The sequence below is a fragment of the Micropterus salmoides genome, unplaced genomic scaffold, assembly GCF_014851395.1.
Source record: "Micropterus salmoides isolate LMB-PRFRI ecotype aquatic unplaced genomic scaffold, ASM1485139v1 Ms_hic_scaffold_7, whole genome shotgun sequence".
Lineage (NCBI taxonomy): Eukaryota > Metazoa > Chordata > Actinopteri > Centrarchiformes > Centrarchidae > Micropterus > Micropterus salmoides.
The window spans coordinates 19,187,856-19,205,444 of NW_024044459.1; the positions used below are offsets into that span (position 1 = coordinate 19,187,856).

General features: G+C 40.2%; 1 protein-coding gene across 4 annotated transcripts; it reads left to right on the forward strand.

Moving 5' to 3' along the window:
* The first annotated feature begins 2,825 nt into the window (after window positions 1-2,825).
* prr16 (proline rich 16) lies at window positions 2,826-15,904 on the forward strand. 4 transcript variants are annotated; one of them, XM_038704408.1, is made up of 4 exons: window positions 2,826-3,617; window positions 7,930-9,013; window positions 9,757-9,824; window positions 13,888-15,904. In XM_038704408.1, the coding sequence occupies exons 1-2, from the start codon at window positions 3,483-3,485 to the stop codon at window positions 8,797-8,799; spliced, it is 1,005 nt and encodes a 334-aa protein (XP_038560336.1). In that variant the 5' UTR covers window positions 2,826-3,482; the 3' UTR covers window positions 8,800-9,013; window positions 9,757-9,824; window positions 13,888-15,904. The 4 variants fall into 4 exon arrangements, with proteins under 4 accessions (XP_038560336.1, XP_038560337.1, XP_038560338.1 ...); XM_038704409.1 differs by having other exon boundaries at window positions 9,760-9,824; XM_038704410.1 differs by lacking the exon at window positions 13,888-15,904 and adding an exon at window positions 11,821-12,579.
* Window positions 15,905-17,589: the final 1,685 nt, after the last annotated feature.

A 17,589-nucleotide genomic window follows, 5' to 3' on the forward strand; every position in this document is an offset into this window, starting at 1 on the left:
ATGTGCCTCTCACACACTAACTCTACTGTTCCTTGTAGAAGAATTGAACAAGATATGATCATCATTAATAGGCATTGATTAAATTCAACTAATTCTTAGTGGTTAAGCTAATAATGTACACAAAGTGGCACTGCAAGTAAGAAAGATATTGTACATAACTGGTGAGAAAATGTCTCACAGCCTTGTTGTAATGATTTACAATCTGTGTCATGTTTTTAGCCAAAGTTCCACCAAAGGCCAGGCCAAGAAAGATGAGCAGCCTGTGCCAGTATGATACCAAGTCACCAAGAGAAATAACTTTTTTGTGATAATCAGGATTGTCTTGGAATAAGAGGAAGTAAGATCCCGCTCTGTATGTAAAAAGTACAGGTTTACATAATGACAATACTGATGGCTCTGTTTCATTTACAAAAAAGTGTTCAAGTAAGCTGAACTAGTGAGGTATCACGCAAAATACCATCAAGAATAACATGCCAACGTGTCTAAAATAGGTGTGGCCTAGGGGATGGAGCACTTGCTAATTTACAAAACAATATTACCTGTTTTAAACCTGTCATCCTTTAATTCTCTATTTTGTTTGCAAAAGTGAATCATATACACTTGATTACACTGGGCACCTCTTTGGCAAAACACACGTTAATATGCTCAAATAGGGCACATTTAATAGCAGCAGTTTTGTTTTTGTTATTAGGGAAAAGTTCTCCAGGTTCTTGTTATTGACATGTTTTTGTTCAAGTTAGTCAAAGTGAACTTGTCAAGCGTCCTGTTCAGGCTCTGGGAGGAGCAGGGGCGACTGTCATCCACTGATTGCACAGACATTATTACAAGCTAGTGGGGATGTAATTAAGTTATTTTATCACAGCAAACACAACAGTTCACGTCATAAAACGAATAACCTTGAGACCTCTCTAAAGGGCGGCATGCCTGTGTGATGAAACAGCCAAAACTAACAGCAACTGTGCAAAGAGACAGAAAGAGAGAGAGAGATTTTGTATTTTATTTATTTAATGAACTGCATGAAATGAATTGTTCCTTTGTATTATCTTTTAAGCTTTGGCAATATTGTTTTTTGACATTCACGCCAATAAAGCAAAATTCAATTGAACTAAAAAATTGAGAGAGTGACAGCTCTCTCCACAGTCAGAACAAAGTTCTCAACAAAAAGGTACAGATTTTGATTCGCTCTCTGACCAGACTAAAATGCAACTACTACTAGGGGAGACCGGGTATGGTTGTAACTGGGGAGAGTGGTAGCAACACCAATACCATCAATTAGAGATAAGGTAGGAGTCATGAGATCATTTTAGTATGGTGGTTGTCAAGGCTGGAAACAGGCACATTCAGAATATACAGAGAAAAAAAAATTATTATGAGGTAAGAAAGTACATTTTTTGACCAAGACTATATTTTGTTTAGTATCTATAGGCCTACGATCTTCAACAAGAAGATAAAATTGTATGACTTATATTAGATTAAAATGTAGTTTCTTAGGCAACATGTGACACAGTTTTCCCCTGCTAATTTCAAACAACTATGCTAATACAGCTAGCTAAACAATGACTGACAGGGGTGGGTTGTAACACACCGCAACAGGGGACTTTCTTGATTTTAATATTTATACAGAGTGTCCTTTGCAGTCTCTGGGCCAGTTTTTCAAGCATATATATAATGTTGCATCTGTTTTTACTTCTTTTGTCTTATTATTACGACATACCAGTGGGGTAGGTTGTAACAAAGGAACATTATGCATTTGACATCAACTCACGAGGTTTGCGATATTAAATTGTTGCCATTTGTAGTAAACAAATGTGGGTACTTTGTATAAATGTTTGAGAACTCTAACTGAAACCTTCAGCTGAAGCAAAAAGTGTTACAACCGGTCTCCTACTTGGAGAAAATAGTGTCAGCACCACTGAAGCAGCAACATTAAGTTAGTGCACTAAGACAACCAGCACAACACATGACTGCCGTAGTTAGTCTGCCATACACTTTTTGTTTGTTTGTTTTTACTTTTCACATTTGTTACTTGTGATTTTGTATTATTATATTGTTTCTTTTTTTTATTCTAAACATGAAATTACACACTTACACACACTAAATATTTACTGTTTTATTTATTTTATTTTAATTATTTAATGAATTGTATTTCTTCTTTTTTTCTCATGTCATTATTGAATTGTATCATCCTTTAAGTTCTTCTGATGTTCATGCCAATAAAGCACATTGAAATGAAATGAGAGCGAGGCATTTTCAAGATAAGTTATAGGCTATTTTGTTTTTTAGTTTTTGTTTGTTTTTTTCTCTCCTTCTTTTGTTTTTAAAATGTAATTTTATTGTTAAGGATATATACGTTTTCAAGTGGCCTTTTATTGTGGCCAGCCTAAGGCACACCTGTGCAATACCCATGCTGTCTGATCAGCATCTTGATATGCCACACCTGTGAGGTGGATGGATTATCTCGGCAAAGGAGAAGTGCTCACTAACACAGATTTTGACAGATTTGTAAACAATATTTGAGAGAAAGGCCTTTTGTGTGCATAGAGAAACTCATAGATCTTTGAGTTCATCTCATGATGAATGGGGCAAAAACTAAAGTGTTGCGTTTATAATTTTGTTCAGTATATATATATATATAGGCTAGGCCTAATGTTGTGAATTTCTGCTTTGGTAACATTGTTTACCTAAACATTCATGACAATAAAGCTAATTGAAATCAAATGAGAGAAACATAAAAGAGAGAGAGAGAGAGAGAGAGAGAGAGAGAGAGAGAGAGAGAGAGAGAGAGAGAGCATCCTCTGCGCCCGGACGTTGGTTACTCAGACTCTCCAAGGAGGTTGCGATGGAGACAAGATGAAACTGACGGGTTGTTTTTCGGAGGAAAGTGCCTCTGGGGTGTCCTTACCTGGCGGCTTCCAGGGTTGTATCATTATCAGAATCGTATATTTGAGGAAAAAGGAGGAGTGTATTACAATTTTGTCGATGCCCGAGGATTATGGACCCAAACAATAACGACCGGCGGCGTAACGGGTTGGATAACTGCCTGTACACTTCTTGTTCTTTGTGGTCTTCTCTTTATTTACTATAGCTAACACGCCTTCAACGCATTCATTGTGGACATTTTTTCTTCTTCTCAAAAATGTTGAATTTAGCGCTCTCTCGACGTGAAGGATATTCGTGGCACGTCATGTTTTGCTGTTGGACATGAAGGTGTAAGAAGCACAAATCTGCGGACGCCGTTTCGCAGACACTATGATACAATATTTTGACAAAACCCTCATTTTTTGTGTTACGCTCTATTGCGCATGCCTAGTGGTAGATACAGAACGCTACCCGACGCCACTTCGCTCCGTCCTGGCCGTGATGTAGGAGCAAAAGTGACGGGAGCGGAGGACTAAAATAATGCGTTGGCAAAGTAGCAGCGCGGCGACCAAAGGATTTGACTTTAGATCCTTCACGAAATAGATTGTGCCATAAACTGAAGCATGTCAGGGACACCAAATGCAGAGGCTGAAGGAGTAGTCTCCAAAGTGAAAGTGAAAAAGGAGATCAAGACAATCGTGGAGAATTTGGAAACCATCCTGGGAGACCTCAAGGATGTAGCCAAAGAGCTCAAAGAGGTAAATGGAGAGGAATCGTCACACAACGCCTTGTAAGCCCTAACCATGTGTTATGTTATTTCTACAGGCTTGCTCTTTAAGCATCCCTGTCATGGGGGGACATGGGAGGCTGACATCCACCTCACTGGGGCCTGGAAAAGGCTATGACTGCACACGCACGCACTCAAACACGCGCGCTCACACACACACACACACACACAAACATGCACCTCCTCTGCCCACTAATGTATGTGATCACTATCTCCAGCATGACAGACGTTTGGCACAGGAGGATGTGGGGTGTGAAATGACAGGATTGCTTCTTCGCCCTGACTCACTGGCTTTAATGAAAGTGAGAACATTTTAATCACAATTAATATTTAATGGACAAGTTGGTTCAACCAGGAAGGCGCTTTTGCATTGCATTTCATCATCTTAATGCTGACTGTTGTTTGCTGCAAATTATCTCCTGCCAAAACATAGAGCAGTTGTCCTTTCTTTTCACTTTTCATCTCTATCAATCTCTTGTGGTGTCTCTCTATAGTTCTTTATCTTCGTCTTCCCTTGTCTTTCGTTATCTTTTTACCACATGCCTGTATTTATCGCAGCCACTCATCTTCATCCTTTCTTTATCTCTTGTTGTCAGCCTGCTTTCTTTCTCCTCCTCTCTACAGAGTCCTTGCTAGAGATCAAAACTCTCAGAGCTGTCTGATTGGCCATTCAGATTTAAGCATGATGCAGAGACAGGGGCACTGAATGGGAATCAGGGGTAGTTTTCAGTGATTACATAAAGATATATAATGTTTTTATTTACAGCAAGGAGTTCTCATGGAAATATCTAGCAGTGCCTCTATGCAGAGACATATTTTCTGTCATTTGTGTGTTACAGAGCTTGTTTCAAATCAGTGTTTCCTCTAATGTCAATCACTGAATCCCATGATGCCACGTCAGTTGTAATAACTTGCACATGCCTGATTTTCTGTCCGTATTCCTCTCCCACCGTCCGGCCTGCTGAGCTGAAGCTTTCATCTCCCTAACATGACAGGCTGTCATTCTAATAAAGACTATTGCGTACAACCTCTGGTTCCTACATTATGGATGGGTAGTCGACATAGCATCTGTCTCCTTCTGCCTCTCTGCTTCCCTTATTCTGTTTTTGCAACTTGAGCTGAATTAGACTTCTTTTGTGTTTTTATAGCAGTTTACAATGTCTCACAGCAGAGATAAACGAGAACAAGAAAGCATTGTAATTTGTTTGTTGTGATTTTTTTGTGATGTGCCCTCTTTCCTTTTCTTTTTGCTTGCAGTGAATTGTGTAGAGGATCAGTTATTCTGACACCGCACACACTAAACAAATACCTCGAGGGGGTGTTACTATCAAAGCCGGTGTTTGGGGTATAATCCATTTGAAATGCAGTTATCTGTTATAACTCACAGACAGGGCTGGAACCGAGCCTGGCTCTGAGGAGTGACCCTGCCCAGATGCTTGGCACAGCCACTGAAGCTGCCTGGCCTACAGCAAAGGCTGCACACTGGGATACTGGTATTACCTCTTGTGCGTGTCCCAACAAATTATCCATTTAAAGACTGCATGGAGAGTTTAGCGCCATTGCTTTCTCTGGCCTGGCCTTCAATCTTTCTGTCTCACTCTCTCGCTCTCTGTTTCTCTCCTCACCACTCTCGTTCATTTCTCTCTCATCAAGCTGCCGTGCGGACACGCATTTCAAACCCTTAGATGATAGCAACAGTGTTTTACAGTGGGCTGATTTCCTGGGTACTCTGAGATGAGCATTACCAATTCAGAAAATGAACATAATCACATTGTCGTAATTATTTCATGAATGCTGTAAAGGAAAAAACATTTTCCTTTCTGGTGAGATTTTATTATGGGTTTTTCAACAGTTTTTTAGTTATGATACTATGAATGAAGGCGAGCTCAGCTCAACTTATATTAGACTTTCTTTGGACTCACTGAGTGTTGGATCCTCAATAATCTGGCAGCTAGTAATAAAATGTCCAACATTGCACTTTAGTTCTGGGCATCGAAGCAATAATAATTCTACCAAGGAAAGAAAACCGGGAAGAAACTCTTCTCCAAAGGGAATGTTTGTGGATAGACCTGGCTGAACATGATCATTTTATTAATGAATATTAATAAAATTTATGAATATTAATAAAAACATGAACCATGTCTGTTTGGTTTGTTAAATGTAATCCCCTATACCAATGGTTTTCAAACTGTGGGGCGGGGCCCCCTGTGGGGGCTTGTTGCCACTTCAGTGGGGGGCGTGGATGACCAGGGGAAAAATATGGAGTAGAACTAAGTTGAATGAACACGATTTATGTAAGGAAATAACTTATATTTCTTTTAATATCAAATTCAACGTACCTCTTTTTTTAGTTGTTGCTCCCCCAATAATGTTAATAATTGATAAGCGTTAAATCCATTTATGTGTAGTGGGCAGGCATGAACTTTTTTCAGCTTGTGATGGGGGTGCAGGACAGAAAAAGTTTGAGAACCACTGCCCTATACTAATGGCTCCTTGGGCAACGTTCATAATGTGCACATGCAATTTCAGTCCTTCCAGGTGCTGTCTCAGCCCAGCAGACATAAATGTATGGGAGGGTAACTAAGTCCATGGATGTGCACAACTGTGCATGTGCTTGCTTTAAGTAGACAAAATGTAATGGACAGTAGATAATAACCAGAGCTGTCTGTATCCTGTCCATAGCACTGTATGTCAGTCTTTCGTTGTTTAGTCAGCTCTCTGTTGACCTTATATTGGTGCATATTGAGGGGTGGATATTGCATCAAATACAGTTAAGCATCATGTCCTGAAACAATGTGTTGTACAGCATGTTTTGTTTAAAGTTAGAATGTATGCATGGCTGTACCATGTATGTTTTATGTTTTACCTCAGCTTGTGCTGCTGCATCCATACAACTATTTCCAGTACTGCTAGTTGCCTTTAGTTTATTTTATTTTATTGCATGTATTTCAGGGGCAGGGGCCATGTACAAAAAAACCCATTCATCTAAGGAGAAGAGATGTATCGTACCAGATTTATCTACTAGCTAAGTTACATCTGCCGTTCCTGGGCAGGTATATGCAGTAGTAACACTAATACAACAAATGCAAATAATACAAACCTCAGTTCAAATTGACAATAATTTATAAATTCATTCATACATTCAAACATACACAATGCAAACTACTCTATAAAAATTTATTCCCACTCAGCCCCCTCCCCCCACAGTTTCAAGCAATGTCTAAATATCTACTGTATAAAGAGGGTCCTGAGATAAAATATATATTTATATCCATTTCTACTGCACCGAGCAGACCATTTCTGCTGTTTCTCTCTGTTGCTATTTTATTTATTGTCCATGTCTGCAGTGTACTGTGTTCAAAGATCTTTCAGTTACAGGTTGCAAATTCATTAACATATTTAAATAGTTTCTCTGCTTGGCCCTATTCCTTTCCCAAAGATTATTCACTGGGCCATGTCACTGTGCAAGTATTCTTTTCCACCTTGGCACACTGTGTACGTTATTGCACCACTGCAACTGATAGAGTGTTTGCTCTTTCATATTGTGCCACTTGGAGAGTGGATTTGGGATAGGATTTTGCATGTCCTTTTGTGAAATATAAAAATTTCTTTGCCTTTCTGTCACACCAAGGTTGCTTTCTTGGAATTAATTCATACCATGATGAATTGTTTCCTGTGCTGTTGTTAAGAAACACGCAGAAGAAATGGAGCTTACCTCTCTCAGCATTTGTTTCAGTGTGTTTGTCTTTGTCATCTGCACTTTTTTGATATATGTAGAAGATGACTTTTTTTATTTACTCCTAACCCTGGTTTTGTATTATAAATGATTATAAGCTGATGTGTTTGTATCTTGGCTCACAGGATACGGCTGGTGTTGCTGCTTCTCTCAGTTCTGATGGTGCATAGGATTTTTGTAGTATATCACTTAGGTCAGAGTCTGGCAGGCTCATGGGTGTTCCCATAAATTGTAGTGATTTTTTTTTCTCCCTTGCGTGGTTGTCATAGAGATATCTCAGTCAATCTTAAAACTTATTAGTCAATCTTTTTAATCAAAGTGTATCTTCTTTCAACTGTATACAATTAAGAACATCAGCAGCTTACAAGAAGATATTTTTCAACTTGCTTTTTTTCTACCTGGAACATCATTCTTTTCCCAGTTACCAGTGTCATAGTGGGGTTATTTTTAGCTAAGATTGTTATAGGTGATATGTCCTCCTCTCATGCCGTTGTTTATTATTCCTGACCTCAGCTGTCAGAGTGACTCTTCCTCTTCTTGTCACCAGGTGGTTCATGATATTGACACCCTGACTTGTGACCTGCAACTTGAGGAGGACGGACTGACAGACAGCTCTAAGACAGACACGCTCAACTCCAGCTCGAGTTCCACCACCACTACCACTGCTTCCAGCCTGGAGAAGATGAAGCTCTTCCCCGATGACTGCATCTTCAAACCACCTGCGCCCATCGCCCCGGCCCCTGTCAACCCTCCTGCAGTCCTGACTGTACTCAAGAAACCCCACCCTCCCCTACCACCACCCAGACTTACCCCGCCGAGAGCCGAGGATCACAACATTAAGAATCTGCCTCATCCAACATTAGTGTTATCAGGGAATATATCCAAGGCTACCGGGTCTCTAATGAGGAATGGCGGGGTTTTTCCTTTAAAACCAAACAGGGATTTATTCTCCTCCACGCCGTGTTTCATTTCTAATGACGGCGGAATCCCTGAGTCGGGTCTTGTTCCTACATTACCCAGACCCATGCCTCTTCTCCGCCATGAAAAGAACAAATGTCCCAAGGCTCCTGGCAGGGAGTCTCGTGAGAGGGAGCGTGTCCGTTTCAGCGAGAAGGTCCAGTACCACGGCTATTGCCCAGACTGTGACCTCCAATACAATGTAGACGACACAGAACTACACTTACAGGCGGAGCTGAACGACTTGAGGCTGAGCCCAGTGCATTGCTGCTCTTCCTCCTCCTCCCCTCCTCCTCCCCATGCTCTTTCTCATGAACTAATGTTGGAAAACGGTGGCCTCTCAGTCAGCCACAGTTTCCCGCCGACAGCGAACACTCTTCCACCTTGTGTGCCTCATCACCCGCCTTCCCTCAAGCCCCAGAAAACAATCCTACGCAAATCAACAACTACCACGGTTTGACGCCGAAACCCCCTTGTTCTGTCCAACTTAAACATTCTTGAATCATTCATAGTGTTTTCTACTTTATGAGCGCTTTCTACTCCGGTTGAACTTTGGATTATCCAAACAGAGGGAGGAAGGGTTGGGAGAGAAATGGATGGATAAAGTGAGTGGAACAGAGAGAAAGGCATCGCCATGGGCGCTGCGACATACACAGAGAGATCAGGAAGAAGCGGTGAGTGTTTGTGAATGTATGAGTGTGTTTGTCAGGAAGAGAGAGAGAGGAAGAAAAATTTGCATGTGTGCACTGATGCATATATATGAGCCTGTCTGCATACAAGTTTATTTGTTTTTGTACTGTATATTCATAGGTGTATACATTTGTGGGTGCAGGCGTGTGTGTGCGCAGAGTGTGTTTGTAGATAGCGAGCACTGACTGAAAAATGTACTAAAAGTCTTTACACATTTCACAGAAGGCGGCTGACAAGTCATAAACTAAATTGTATCTGTATATGTCTGGAAGCTCTTGGTGCTAACAAGTCTGAAACTCAGGAAGTTGTTTCAGAGAAGGGCTCTAATTAATTCATGTCCTTCTGGATGAAACAAGAAAACCCGGTTCCCTCAGATTTCATATCGCAGGTAACTCTGAACAAAGGCTGTTACAGGGTAAAAGTTAGCGCAGACGGGCAGCGGCATCTATACTTTACACAAGCCTGCCTAGATGGACAATTACGGTTAAGTGATAGACAAGCGAGTTCATACTTCCTCTTCCTTCATCACCTCTTGTCTCATTTTGGTGACGTGTCAGACTGTAGGAGTGAAAGAGTAAATGAGAGGAGAGTGACATGGTGGGCTGCAGGAGAGTGAGAAGTCTTAGGTGACTAAACTGCCATTTTGATTTGTGCCTACTGTTAGCTTTCTAGCTAATTTTAATTGAAAAATCTTGAATTTCATTTTCTAATATTGTGAATTTTTTAGCAGGTCAACCCCCGTTTGTGTAGACCCTCACTATCACTCACTGTGATATCTAAAAGACTAAGTGGACGGTAAGCTAATCAGTTTTGCTCTTGAGTAGGGAGAATCAGACAGAAAAAATGCTAGACTTTATTTCCTTAAGGGAATATGATTCAGCATTAATATAATACCTTTATGAGCAGTTGGTAGTCTCCACTTTATTAGCTTTTATTAAGAAGCATATTTAATAAAGCCTGTGTTCATTGCGTTTGTGCGAAATTAAATGTGCACACGTCTGAAATCATTCTCAAAGTGAGTGTCAAGGAATCTGACTATGTTTGTTTGAGCGTGCGTGCATGTGTGCATGTGTGTGTGTGTGTGTGTGTGTGTGTGTGTGCGCAGGTTTGCGTGTAAAAGCACATGTCAGTTTGGCAGACTTGGGGAGACAGTACACCCTGGAGTTGGATGAGAATAGTAGGACCTTCCTCCCAGCGATGCCCTTAATTAGCCGGATTAGACTACAGGAGATAACAGCACTGCCTGAGACAGCCTTTGTACCAACATTAACATTGACAAAGTTCTGAATTGCTGCTGCACATATTTTTATGATAAACAGAGAAAGTGAGACCACGCTTACAAAGAGAGAAAGTACATAAAGGAAAGTACGAAAGGAAGGCACAGAAAGGTAAAGACGTGCTTAGGGGGCAGGATGTTATATAAACAGTACAATTTATATATATATATATATATAATTTTTTTTTTGTGTGTGTGTGTGTGTGTGTGTTAAGGGCTGTGGGGGTGGGAAGCTTGGAGATTAAGCCTGAGAAAATCAGGGTATGAAATAGCCCACTCTGATGACTAAATGCAATGCATGACCTCGCTGGCCTTACAAATCTAAAATCAGTGTGTGGATTAGGGATCAGTGGATATTCAGCCATAAGAAAAACAAGAAAGAAGGGAAGAGTCGGGGGTAAGGACACTAAGGGAGAGAGAAAGTGCGGGTCAGAGAGAGCGAAAGAGAGGGGGGGGAAACGGAGAGAGACTGATTTGGGTGTATTGTGTTTGCTGCTGTGTAACTGAGTATGTGGATGCATATTTGTCCTCAAGATGATTGCTCTCAGTGCAGAGCATTCACTGTGTTTACCTTGTATTAATGGATTTTAATGAGTCTGGCAGCAGCATGCTCACACACACAGGCACACACATAATGGAGTGTAGCCACAGCTCACAAGGGCTTTTGCTGCCGTAGCGTTGCCTTGCTATCTAATGCAAATTCAATGGACCGAGGAAAATGACACAGTGGACTTGTACTATTAAGGGAACATATCAAAAAAGTTAAGGCATCTCTACTTTGTTTGTTTGTTTTCTTTTCCTTTCCCATTGTGTTCTTTTCTTTTCTTTTTTTTTCACCGGTACTTTTGAGCCCTTGCACACTCTTTGGAAAGATAAAGGTAAAAATATAATCCCCTTTTTAAGTATACTCTTCCAAACTGAAGTGTTTCTGAGATTTTATTTTAGTTTTTAATCAAAAGTATTTGCTCTCTACTGTACTATTCCACAAAGTTAAATCTGCTGTCTGTAAGATGGCAAGTGACTCAACAATAAAGCAAAAAAACCTTGCACAGGCTACAACTCAGAGAAGGGACGCAAAGTTGTTTGAAAAGCTTTGATTAACAGATGTTTGTGTTTGTGCACATCCTGAGCTATTGACATTGGTGGATATTGGTGAAGTTCACTAGGGCAGGGTTTCGTTTGCAAATTATATTAGTGCGGATATTATACCTGAGTTTTTTATGTTTTTTATAATTGACTTTAAGAAATACAGTATTAAACATATTTTGCTACAAAACATTTTTTTTTGTTCTCTAATAATAAATAGTGTCTCAACACATTTTGGTCTGTACCAAAAAAGTATTGAGGTTTGATACTCTATTGCCCTATTCACAATGGGTATTGTTGCACATTATAATGTCAGGTCGTATCCTACTTTAATCTCCTCTATATTCTCACATTATGCTCTCAAAATGTATTTTAAATGACATATAAAGATCTTTTTTTTTTTCATGAATAACTATAAACATGGACCAGCCACCCAATATTTGTGGAGAGGGTCGTGAGTGTGTTGCAACCGCAACCAGGGCAGGAAGTGAGAACAGTATTGACATTTGCACTGGCTGACCAGCTGATGGACCCCTCCTGTATGGATTCATCGTTCGTTGTTTGATACATCCGTGGCTTGCCACCAGATTGTTCCTGTAACACAGAAACCACTGCTCCTCTGACCACGGGTGTAGGAGTTTTTCACTGTTTTTTTGTATTTTTTTTGTAATGGCTATCTGAGCTCCAGTGCTCCGGGCTTGAGAATAAAGTTGTAATGGGCAGGGAGGAGGTGGATCTTCACCGCCTCCATCATGATTCATGACTGACTCAACTGTACTGACCTACTCCCTACAGCTCACAGCTCTAGTTCATAGCCCACCTCCCGCTCTCTCTCTCTCTCTGTCTCTCTCTGTCTTAATTTTTTTCTTCCTCTCCCCTTGGATAATGCTTCACTCCCACTCGGCAGCAGCTGTATGCATAACAATCTCCCTGTGCACATGTATCTCTATATACATGTGGGTGGGGTATCTATTATTAAAACAAATCTGACACTTTGTGCAGCGAACACCTCTGGCAGCCTTTCCATTTGTACGCTTAATCAAAAAGTTCACTGACTGTGTTGCTCCTGAGCCGAGGCGGCCTCTGCATCCTTCATACCTTCTTACCTTGAATCACAAATGACCTTCCATGGATGAAATCTACTTCTGGTTGCTATGCATCTGCTAATAAATGATTGTACACAGCAGCTCCTCCATTGAAAGGTTGTGTGTTTTTGATTTCAACCCCACGACCTACTGACGTCACTAATGCAACACCTAATTTCATCGGGTTATTAAGTTCACCCGCCGCTTCCATAATTAATTAGAAATCTCATAGGGCTGAATCATTAGATTGTTACGTTTGTAAATTTAAACCTGTTACTCTGATTTAACACAATAGTCATATGTGTGCTTATAGTGCACCTACTGTACTGTATTGTCTTCATCCCATTTTCCAACCTGGCAAGTGGACAGTGTGCAATAAAACTAAATAAATGTGTCAGAGTGAGACACATTGTGCCAGTGAATATTAAATAGCTGTAGTTTCTCTGTCTGATTGTTGGTGGTGATAGTCTGCCAAGAGACACAGTTGTCTATTTGCTCATCCCCATTCTGCATGCATCATTTACTTTGATTTTTTGTTTCCCTCAGTTGACATCTACATTTCATTATGAAAATGGTATGAGGAAAGCATTAAACAAAATGAAATTGTGGTGTTGCGTGCCAGTGACGTCTGAGATACTGTATGCAAAGTTCATTAGACTACAAAATAAACATGACCTACATTGCCAAACATCAGAGCATTCAAAAGTGAATCTGGTGCACATCGGGCATGGATACTGGCTCACCTTGGTCCTTCTATCCGTGACTCAGACAAAGGCATGATGTGGGAAAGTGAGTGGGCATGTGTATGTGTCCTTGTCAAAAATGTGTGCGTACACTCATATGCATACATATTAATGTTAAAGACATACACATGCATGTGTTTAAAAGGTGTTTGAAAGTGGAATGACGCAGCCATGTGTGTGCAAGAAGGCCCTGAGATTGGCTTGGAAAGCTTTGAGGGTGACGCAAACTTCATCGGAAGATTTCACGCTGCTTTGGAGATCATTAAAAGTTAGAGGCATCAGCTGCACCTTACGCATGGAAGGTACACAATATCCCAACAACAGGATCAGATTCGTAAGAGCCACAAAGACCCAGATGGGGTCCTCTGCTCATTGAACCACTCCTGACTTGATTAAGAAACACTGAAAAAAAACCCAGCTAGGGTATGCGATTGTCTTTTCACAAAAGGGCAGGCTTTTTAATCCATAGAGGATAATGTGCCAGACGCTTCAGTCCTATTAACTTCGATGAATTGTATATGTGTGTCTGGGTGCTTGTGTGTGCTGCAATGGCACCTTGATATATTTTCATTTTGCTCTGTAACAAAGCGACTGTTGGCGCTGTGTCAAGTGGCTCTCCTCTTTGCAGTTATATTCACACGAATGTGTTTCCTCTTTTTCCTCTGCAGGGCCCATTGAGATGCTTGAGATACAAGTGGAAGGGATGCTTGTTTCATGCACTGATCGACCCTGGTTGATCAGGGAGGGGAGGAGCCAGAGCTGAGGCCCAGCATCAACCTAACCCTTTACATAAAGTGCTAATGGCTCTCAACCACCAGGAGACGAGATCATCTGGACAAATTCCTACTTGGACTTTTGAGCACTTAACAACCCCCAGGCACAGCTGTGCCAGGGCAATGTTACTGTGAAAGTGGGGGAAGAGAAATTTAAGAAAGTGCATACAGATAGATGACCTTATACAGTAGTTGTGTAGGTGATATTTTTTGTTACATAGAAATAGTTGAATTAAAGATTAGAACGCTGCTGAAACCCTATCATCAAAAGTAAAGAGGCAAGTTTAAATAAAGAAGTACAAGATGGGGTGAAATGATGTCAGCCAGTATTTGATTGATGTCTACACAGACGTCTGCTCTGTGCATACTCAGATGGAAATCAATAGCTCCACTCAACCGATGGAATTTGCCTTTTAAGAATTGTAATTGTTTGTGTCTGGAGAGCCTGGCAGGTCTGCCTGTGAGATAAACGCTGCTCTGCTGGACTGCAGATAAGGAGAAAATAATATTGTGTCAGTATGTACCATATGCACAATCACATTGTTTGTTTTTGTTTTTTTGGAAAGACTAATGATTTGAAATGAATGATGTGGTCACTGATCTGTGTCCAGACATTATGTTCCTTGTACATCAAAATCTATGTGCTCAACTGGTGCCATGCAAGTTGTTTGTTTTTTTTTCATACTAACATACAGAGTAAAGTGGCATAGTTACAGCTTTAAAGGATCCTTGAAGAAGTAATAATTTGCATCAAATTTTCTTTGTATACAAATATACATGTACATGTTTGATATCTATATATTTCAGGCATTTTTCTACAGAGACTTTAACATTTAAAGAGATGATATTTTTGATATTGTGCTGGATGACTGAGAGGTACTTTGACGAGAGCTGACATTCCCTCGAGGTGTGTGTTTTTCAGCAGGGCATAGCAGGATGAGTAATTTATATATATAGCAACAGGATAGTGTTTGTATGTATGAACTACAAATTCTCCAGTATGATCACTTCAAGACACCTTACAGAATAGGTTGTATTGTGAGAAAGAAAATATAAGGTGGAGAAGAAAAAATGGCGTAAACCAAATACCTAGTTGTGCTTTATCAGACGGGAGGCATGGGGCTGAATGAATGCATGACTGAATCTTCACTTTGTCCTGCCATCACTGTGTTTTTCTATGCATTTCTGTGGAGAGGCTGTCTGTTGGTGGGTACAACATGCAGGGTGCTCTGCTCTCCATAATACAGAGTTAGGAAGGATTCGCTGTCATCCTCATATGATGTCCATCAGGTTATTTCTGCAGCCACTATAAACCTGACCAGTGTCCTGGGTTTTATCACATTGCTTAGGCCAATCACTCATTGATCATTAAATAATAATAATAAGGTTTAGTTAAATACAGTACTGTGCAAATGTTTTAGGCAGGCGTGGTAAATATGCTGTAGAGTGTACAAACAGAAGAAAAATCTTAATCAAATCAGTATTGCAGACATTACAATGTGCTTTACAAGGACAAAATGAAAAGTAAAGAAACTGGGAATTTACTGTGTGTGTGTGTGTGTGTGTGTGTGTGTGTGTGTGTGTGTGTGTGTGTGTGTGTGTGTGTGTACACATTTTCATAGGTCATTTTGGATCAATAAAAGGGTGACAAACATATGCCGGAAAGTAACAAACATTATTTGATACACACAGCCTCTCTCTCTCCACATTCAGACTGGAGACACCACACTTGTAAACTCCAGCTCTTTGTTCTCACTGGACACAGAGACTGAAATCATGACCAAACTCTGGATCAATCAAGAATCAGATTTAAAGGTTATTGGATTGTCTCAAAAAGCTGTCAGCTGTATTTTGTTGTGTGTCCACAAATGGTTGGAAAATAACTTGTGAGAAGTAAACACTTTACACTTAATGTTGGTGTGTCTGTGTGTATTTTATGGACTGAACTATAACTTAAAACACGGGAAGTGTTGATTTTTATGTCTTTATTATAAACTGTGCTCTTACAAATTGATCTTTTAGAATTGAATGAACGAGAATGAATGTGAACTAGGAGTCAAAGAGGAAACAAACGAGTGCCAGAGCATCACACTTCAAAAAAGCAGTGTGAGCAAACCTTTCAGAAAGAAAAATACATTAAATATCAGTTAATTGAAGATTAGTGTGATGAGATAGTAAGCTGGCGGCGCTAAAGGCTATTGGCTGTCGCCAGAAGATATTCTGATGAATTCATAGTGGCTTATTATGGTCATATACGCATTATAACATCGGCCAAAGCCAGCAGCTGAAGGCCTTAAAAATGAAGGACGGGGTCACAGGAACAGGGCAGCTGTAGTTAAACTCCTAGAGTAAAGAGAGGCGGTCTTTAGACTAGAACATCACAAGTTCATATCCATGAGCTGGGAAAATCTGCTAAGAAAATGTGCCTGGGAAATGTACATGTTTAACTATCTGCCTTTGTACCCTTGAGCAAGGCTAACTAACTAACCCAACCCAAAGTAAAATGGTCGAGGAACACTGTGGCTGCACTCTGTGGATGATTGCAGCTTTGTGAATGAAAAGCAAGTCATTGCTGAAGAAAAAAAGCTAAATGTTTGTAACCACTTCACAGTGGGCGGCACTATTATTGGTATTCTTGTCCAGCCGCAATTTTGCCAAAGCTGTTCTGTCATATTTTGAAGGTTTAACTTTAACTCTTAAGTTCTGTTATTGGTTGGGACTATTTTGTTCATGCTGGACAAGAAGAGAGGCTGTCTCCAAACCAGATCCTCACTAACACTCACACAAAGATATTGTATAAAGATACTGTAACATATGATAAATGTACAGTAGGAAACCTGTGAGGTTAAAGCAGAGCTATTCTGCTGTCAGACATATCCAATTATGTATTCAAAATCAACATCAGATCAGACTCTGTATCAGCAATTATTGAAATACTAATGGAAAAAAACACAAGGACTCTTTGACAACATCCGGACTTCCAAGTGCCTTCAACGGAGTCTCTAGAGTCCATGGGCCCCTGGGCCTGTGCTGTGTAGGCCCATTCAATAATCCATTCCATGATGAAATATCAAGGAGACTCCAAACAATTACATTTGCGTCAAACAATCTGTTCAAGGTCTTATGGTATGTAACTGAAGTACTGTGCTCAAGTACAGTTTTGAGGCAAGTGTACTTAAGTATCTCCATTTTCTGCTACTTACTTCAACAGCTACAGTTATGTTAAAGACCAACATTTTGCATACAAAACATAAGGTTGTCTATTATGATATGCTGCATTGTTGGGGATTAATCTACTCCACAGTAAATAGTTCTAGTTAGGTTTTCCTAAACCAGCTGAATCACTGAAATGCTGCGTACATATTAATACATCAGTAATAACACCCCAGTGGTATAATATAATTATACACTTGTTTTAAGTAATAAATTATCAGCAACTGAGTATTTGTACATTGAGGTGATTTTCAGGGCTGCAGCTGAGAGTTCTTTTCACGATCTATTAATTGTTTATTTGATTAACTGATAAGTCCTTTGGTCTATCAAATGTCAGAAACTCCCAAAATATTCAGTTTACAATCACATAAGACAAAGAAAGCC

What these genes read in the sequence shown, in the direction of transcription:
- prr16 (XM_038704408.1), top strand. Translation starts at nt 3,483, where the DNA reads ATGTCAGGGACACCAAATGCAGAGGCTGAAGGAGTAGTCTCCAAAGTG. An exon ending in TAGCCAAAGAGCTCAAAGAG is followed by an intron (nt 3,618 to 7,929) that starts GTAAATGGAGAG and finishes TCTTGTCACCAG; the next exon opens with GTGGTTCATGATATTGACAC.